The sequence below is a fragment of the Agrilus planipennis genome, unplaced genomic scaffold (genome assembly GCF_000699045.2).
Source record: "Agrilus planipennis isolate EAB-ADULT unplaced genomic scaffold, Apla_2.0 scaffold21, whole genome shotgun sequence".
Classification (NCBI taxonomy): domain Eukaryota; kingdom Metazoa; phylum Arthropoda; class Insecta; order Coleoptera; family Buprestidae; genus Agrilus; species Agrilus planipennis.
Window position 1 is genome coordinate 1514251 of NW_020439030.1, and position 7813 is coordinate 1522063.

At 34.4% G+C, this 7813-nt stretch overlaps 1 protein-coding gene and 1 long non-coding RNA gene across 2 annotated transcripts in view; both read right to left on the reverse strand.

The window, feature by feature from the left end:
• The window catches only part of LOC108741257, a 121558-nt gene extending 120169 nt beyond the window's left edge, over window positions 1-1389 (reverse strand). The window contains exon 1 of the long non-coding RNA XR_001938480.1: window positions 1228-1389. This is a non-coding gene — a long non-coding RNA (uncharacterized LOC108741257). The remainder of the gene's footprint in view (window positions 1-1227) is intronic.
• A 2463-nt stretch (window positions 1390-3852) lies between these two features.
• Window positions 3853-7813, reverse strand: part of LOC108741275 (probable chitinase 10) — an 86273-nt gene continuing 82312 nt past the window's right edge. Inside the window, exons 14-15 of the mRNA XM_025976492.1 lie at window positions 6767-6924; window positions 3853-4738 (exon numbers count right to left, since the gene is read on the reverse strand). Of these exons, the coding sequence (XP_025832277.1) occupies window positions 4524-4738; window positions 6767-6924 (373 nt within the window). The 3' untranslated portion in view covers window positions 3853-4523. The remainder of the gene's footprint in view (window positions 4739-6766; window positions 6925-7813) is intronic.

Below are 7813 nucleotides of genomic sequence, written 5' to 3' on the forward strand. Positions count from 1 at the left end.
GGATAATTTGTCGATTTCGGAATCTAGTGTACAAAATTTTAAGTTTGATAGAACAGTTCTTTTGTAGACTCGCTGAGAGTAACTAGACTTTAGTTATTTTCATAATACATTAATAAAAATCAATATTTATAATAAATTAGAATAGGTCGTAGTTGTAAGTTGTACAATAAATTCGTTATATTTACAATTCAGCGTTTCTATGGTCCTTCGAGTTATATATGTGGTACAATTGTACAAAAAGTTCGAATCAATAATTTGAGTATTTCGAACGTAAAAAACATACGTATTGGTTGAAAGACGAGGAAAAAATGTAGGATATGCGTGAAAATGAATAAGACATGCTTTAGAAGATGATGAGAATAAAGGGTTAAAACATTACAAAAATAAGATAGGGGTAGAGGGGAGAGCTATGATGTTTTTAAGAAGAGTATTAAGTAAAAGGATAAGGGGAATGCGGTGTTGCAGGTTGGTAGGACATCTTCTCAAACATGAGGGGTTAGTAAAAGGCAAATTAGAAGTAGAAACGGGGACTAACACGAGGAGAGGTAGACCTAGATCAAATTATTGTTAACAAATAGTTACGGATGTTCTAGTTTTAGGGAAATGCGAAGATTAGCTCAGGGTAGAAAAGAGTGGAGGTGCGTGACCAATCTCAGGACTGACGACCTTATGATGACGATAATGAATATAGAGGTCTAATTGTAAATGCAACTGGTAGAGTAGATAAGGATGAATTACTAGAATATTCAAGTTTAGTGTATAAAATTGTAATTTTAATTTATTCTTTTGTAAAAAGATGAGTAACAGCTTAATAAATTATTCAAGTATATTGCAAATGAAATAAATCTACAATATTCCTGTGGAAAATTAATAAATAAAAAGCTGCATTTGAATTGTCATTAACTTTTATTAATACGTACTTACTGGGCCAGCATTAACCTACAAACTCATTATCAAAAGTATTTTCAACAGCGCAAAGATAAGCATTTTATTGATTTATTTTTCCTAATATGAAATGTGACAAACCAGAAACCAAAAGTGTACAATTCCTAAAGTAAGTAGTAACACCTTCTGTGCTCACTTAAGTAAAAATTATTAGGTAAGGAATTTTTTTACCAGTATTGTTACCATTGTTACCATTTTCAATTGTTTCTTAGGTACAAGTTCTACCACGTTGGAAAATTAGCCAATATTATGACTATCAAAAGATTAACTAAATTGACTTACCTTTTATTGGTAGATTCTTCGTTTTATCTTCTTATCTCATAGTTCCACAATGCACCACTATACATATATAAGTAAGTACCTATATCGGAAAGTAAATTAATGTCAAAAACGTTTTCAAATACACTATTTTCGCGTTTCGAAGCGACCGACATTGACGCATTGTTAATTGTTTCGTACAAACCGAACCGTTTAATAATATATTATACCGGCTAATTTCAAATTATTAAACAGAATACACTCGCGTTGTTAACACGCCCGATACAAACCGATTTAATGTTTCAATAAAGTAAAGAATTGTTTGCCTTTCATCATGTGGTCACGTGGGATATAAAAACTTGCTTTTTCTGCTGGCAAACTATTTTGTTTATCAGTTAGAAAAGGACGACACGCAAAGGGCACATGAAGGACGAGTGGACCTACTCATACACGGGCGTGTGTGTGTATTTAACAAGACTGTTTGGTACTTTCACTTTTAAAAAATTACGACCACAAATAATACCAATAAATAATAGATGATCTTTTTATACGTTTGCAATACTCTTATAAAGCACAAAAATAGGGAAATTTTTGTGCAGTAAGTTAGATCGAGATGCGGTTTTCTGTATCTGATTCGGTGCATAAGAAAAATGCAGCAAGTGTATTACAAAGTTGTCATAAATAAAAATACAACGTGTAATTATACAACACGCTACAGAAGTGAAACTTCACACAAACATACCGGGATAGGGGTTAAGGAATTGGTTTAATGGTATTATTTGTACACTATGCTTCACATGGGTGCAATGCTGATAGTAAATATGCTATAGAATGTCTTTATATACAACAATCACCGCTTTTTTGTCATTAGATAATACAAACCGGCCGGTACCGCCGCAACCGCTATGTCCTGCATTTTAAGTCTGTAATATCTTCGAAAATATTCATTTAAACTACATGCTGTAAAGGGACGTATTGATCTATATTAAATGCACAATGTATTTAAAAGTACTCAATTGGATAAGGATTAATGCTGTATTGCTTAAAATCGCTTCGTAAATAAGCCATTATTTCTCGTAAAAAGTAAAGGATAAAAATGGTTATTGTGGGTTGTCCCTAAGAGACAGACATATACCATCCGGGACTTTTTTGTAGACCTTTTTAAGGTGTACAATACTGTAGTATATTATTTTGATTTATCTCGTAAGGTTCAACCAGCGTTTGCAATGTAAGCGCAAAAAAATGTGTTTATCTACGACATCACATTACAAACCTCTAAAATTATCAGTGTTTCTCTACTATATTATGCATCTATTATACATATAAACCTTCCTCTTGAATTACTATCTATCTATTCAAAAAACCGCATTAAAATCCGTTGCGCATACATAGGGACAGACAACGGGGGACAACAGCGTTGCATGATTTCGTTACACAGTAACTCGCATGAAACGAACTTACCCTACCGTGCGTAAACAAGTTTCACTTCAAAAACTTTGCAATTTGGTCAATAATGATAAAAGTTTTGTTACTCGGGGGTTTTGACGGTAGCTGAACAGGAATGTACAGTCAAAGTAACTGGGGCCCAGGGCGACCGTCGTACACGTCGTAACCAGGAATTGTGTTTTAAAATCATTAAAAATCAATTGAAATTAGTAACTTAGGGGTTTTTGGGATCACGAATATATAATCGATGGCATCATACTATGAAGGCTTATGTAAACTGTTTAAAATAAATTTTGTAAAACAATGATTTTTGAAAATATGCTTTAAATGTTTATAAAAAAATGTTAATTATCACAAAAAGAAAAAGTGAGTTCAAGAAATTTCATATATTTAAAGCATTATTATTTATCAAACCATCGATATTCGCCCAAGGTACTTCGGAGGCTGTCATTCGTAAATTTTACTGTATAATGTAACAGTGAAAACTGCATCAAAATCTAACGAATGATTCCCGAGCGGTACGACAAAAAAGAGACATACAGACGTCTCTTCAGTCCCCAAGTACAATATAGAATTTTTTTTAAAGAATAACAACCCCTTGAATGTCAGATCCCTTTCTTGGCGGGGAAGGGGGGTGCAAATACAAAGCGTTGATCGATTTGAACGTTGTCTATAGAAATGCAATAAGTAGAATGTGTACGTAAGGTTTTAGATTTAATTAATTTATTTTATATACAAAAATAGTATTGTACACACAATAATTCAATTTCTCAATGTACACAACAAGCGGATTGTACAAGGGACACCTTACTTTTATACTCATAACTTATCATTTCATTACGTCCACTTAACCATAATTAATTTGTTTACGAAATTGGGACATAGCANTACTTACGATCTTTTGTAGTATATTGGCCATTGGCATTCGAACTTTCATATGGTCCATCGTACTCCAATTTTACTTTATAGCCATCCAATTCCTGTCTCATCGCGTTAATGAGTGGATATTTCCCGTATGTCCTAAAAGGGGATCCTCTTGAATAAGGCAAAATAATTTTATTTAATAAATTATTTGATGAAAATTTCTGCTTGCGTCGGTTTGAAGCGATACAAATTAATAATAACACAAACAAGTAGCAAAGAATATATTTAAGGGGTGACTTTCGATTAACTACCTCTTTCAAAGATAAATATCAAGTTAAATTTTTGTACCTACTGAAAGTTAAAAGAATTGAGGTTAGGTATGGTTAGGTTATTTCCGTTTTACTGAATTTGTTTAGGTTAGGCTTAAATAGAGATAAAAAAGAGAATCAAGCTTTGTAAAAATTAACTTTTTGTAGTTTTTTAGGTACCATTAACTATCTCTTCCAAAATTAAATATATTATTGGACAATTTAGAAGAATATAGGTTAGGTAAGGCTGGGTACATTCGTTTTCACTGAACTTGTTTAAGTTAGGACTAAGTACTTGAACTAAGGATGTTATCTTCGAATATTATTTAACTTCGTATCGCTTCAACAAACCTTAGGTAAAAGGTAAAAATAATCGTTACTGTTTAAATTTGCTTTCATCAATGAATAATAATTAATTAGTACCTATCATTTTTGTTTTTAAATTAAGCCTTATTCCTTATTTATAAGCACGAGACTTACAATGTTATATATACCTAAGCCTCATCTATGGCTCGAGTGTTTGTTATATTGCTCATTTTTTATAGGTAATAGATATCTATACATAAAAAAAAATTTAACTTAATACCTTTAGGCAGTCCCGTTTGTCTTCTTCAAACGTTCAACAACCAATGAACTACATAAATACAAATGTACCACTTGCTCTCTGTCTTTGTTTTCTTCATTTTTGTTATCACTTTTGTCTTATCGCCTTGTCGGAGGGGCTTGTGTGAACTGCATGCACCCTTCGACGTTTTCAGGCCAGTCGCACACGTTTTCGTTGGGGTTGAACACGAGATTCGATGGACACGGCATATGATGTTTTCTTTCACCTTCGCACATGTAGTAGTGGGTGCAATCCTGTTTGTCCGGATGGTAACTGATGTGGCCATCTTCTTCTTCACATGTTACTTCGTTTGCTGAAATTCAAGAACAAAACTTTCCAAGATGCTCTAAAACACTCCAATATGCATCAGTGAAGTATCTATTTCAATGTAACTTGAAGTGTTACTTGAAGGTTAGCTCAAAAAATATCGCGAATTTTGAATTTCCACGGGATTCGATTTTTGATTTTTTTGTGGCGCTATATTGGTACCCATGTCTCTTACTTATACCGACAAGTTCGGCCATGTTGAACGTTCAGCTAATTTTTGACAGCTGCTTTGTTTGCACGTGTTTTGACTCGTCCAAAAATTCCTATTCCAAAAAATGGATCAAAGAATCTGTACCAAATGGTATTGACCAATCATCGAATCACCGTTAGAGAAGTTGCTGAGGACTTAAACATATCGATTGGCTCCTGCCGTTCGTTTTTTATCAATGACTTGGGCGTGAAATGGGTCGCCGCGAAACTCGTACCAAAATTGCTCAATTTCGACCCAAAACACTTAACTGTTGTTAGACTCTGTCCGCGACGACCCAAATTTGCTCTAGAGGATCGTAACTGGTGACGAGTCATGAGTCTATGGTTTTGACGTGTAAACTAAAGCTCAATCATCCCAATGGAAGCTGCCGCACGAGCCAAGACAGAAAAAAGCGCGCCAAGTTAGGTCGAATGTGAAGGTTTTACTAAGGTTTTCTTTGATTTCAGGGGCGTGGTGCATTATGAGTTCTTACCATAGGGTAGAACGGTTAATAATAAATATTGCCTCCAAGTTATGCGCAATTTGCGCGAAGCAATCCGCCAAAAATGCCCGGATTTGTGGAATAACCAAAATTGGCTTTTGCACCATGATAACGCCCCTGTTCTCACATCGTTGCTTGTGCGCGAATTTTTTACCAAAAACGACCCGCTAATAATGCCGCAGCCACCGTATTCCCCAGATCTGTCTCCCTGTGACTTTTTCTTGCTCCCGAAACTGAAGGGGCTCTTGAAAAGATGACCCTACGCTACGATTGAGGAGATAAAGACGGCATCGAAGGAGGAGCTGAACAAGATCTTATAAAATGATTTTTTGAAGTGCTTCGAGGATTAGAAAGAACGTTGGCACAAGTGTATAATGGGTGTGTTCCGAAATATAACCCAGCATACTGACCAGTGCTGATGACGTAATGAATCGACGCCATACTGTTGATTCGTTCCCGAGATATACTGGCCAGTGCATTGATGTCAAATTGACGCCATATTGACAATAGTGTTTGTGCTCGTTTACAATAATTTTGCTCTAAAAGTTTGTTACAATAAAAAAATCCTCAAAGTCTGATGCACACACGCCCGTTTGATATACCACTACATCACATTTGTCTCACCAGTACAATATGGCGTCGATTTATGACGTTATCAGCACTGATCAGTATGTTGGGTTATATTTCGGAACACACCCAATATCTGGTTGGGATTACTTTGAAGGGGACAAAATGGATGTTCGTGAATAAATAAATAATTTTTGAAAAAACACAAAATTCGCGATACTTTTTAAACAGATCTCGTATAGGTTTAATATAGTGATGAGTAAAGTGAGACCAAGACGAAACCCTACTCTCCATGTTGATCTTGGTCCTATACATTTAATTTGATACTTACGTTTTTTATAATAATTCTTTTAAGCACAAAGTTTTTTATTTACTAACATAATATTTATCTTAAATGATGAAATGATCTGTCATACATGCGAACTTGGCAGAACTTTTAAAGAAAACAGTGTCGTTCGTTGTGAGAATAAAGACCAAGACAAACACTGCAAGACCAAATCAAATTTTGTTTATCGCTACTTTAAAAGCAGCTATCTAACGCACTAGAATGGGCTATGTTAATGTTAATTAAAGTAATCCAATCTACTCCCCTATTCAATCGCCAATTGCTCCAAGTTGTTCTAGAATGCTCCAAAAATGTTTTGATGCATTTTTAAATATTTTCAAATGTACTAATTTTGATGGTCTCTAAATGTTCCATCGTGTTATTTATTAAATTTCTAAAAATACTTATCTCAAAGAATTGCAATACTTACGATCTTTTGTAGTATATTGGCCATTGGCATTCGAACTTTCATATGGTCCATCGTACTCCAATTTTACTTTATAGCCATCCAATTCCTGTCTCATCGCGTTAATGAGTGGATATTTCCCAGCCCCGCACTGTCCCCTGAAATCGTCCATGTCGATAGACCAGATCATTATTCCTCCAAATCCTTNGATCCCCGGTCTCCCCTACTTTATTCTAGAAGTAAAACGCTACTTAGGTTTTTAAAAATTCTAAAAGAAAAAGGTGATACCCCGAATTAAATTACAATATTTCAGACATTTTTACAACCATCACAAACCTAAGAAAATTAGATACGGCAGACTAGAGGCACAAAAAAGAAAAATGTAAGAAAAGTTTAATGAAAGGGAGAACAAATAGAAAAGGTACTTGTGACAAAACCAAGAAGTACGGTATTCTGGCAGGAGGAAGAAGTGGAAAATTTACAAGAAGGGGTGAAATACTGGTTTTGTGAAGATTGGCAAGAAGACATAACTACTATTTAAGATATATGATATAGATGTGACAATTACTGTTAGGGGCATTTAGAACAAGAGGTTGATTTAATAAAAATGCATACGTTGTTAAGAAATCTTATTTGCGATATGCCGACGCAGGGACTTTATGACATAAACATTTTCATATTTGATTATACCTTTGGTGTAAAGCTTATTGTTATTGGGCTTAAATATATTTCCGAAATCTACGGTCACGTAGGCAAATTCGCAGAAGCACAAATGAGGGTTTATCCCATGGTTAGTATATTGTGCATTGATATTACCGTCAATAACCTCGTTATTGGGAGGGATAATTTGTCGATTTCGGAATCTAGTGTACAAAATTTTAAGTTTGATAGAACAGTTCTTTTGTAGACTCGCTGAGAGTAACTAGACTTTAGTTATTTTCATAATACATTAATAAAAATCAATATTTATAATAAATTAGAATAGGTCGTAGTTGTAAGTTGTACAATAAATTCGTTATATTTACAACTCGGCGTTTCTATGGTCCTTCGAGTTATATATGTGGTACAATT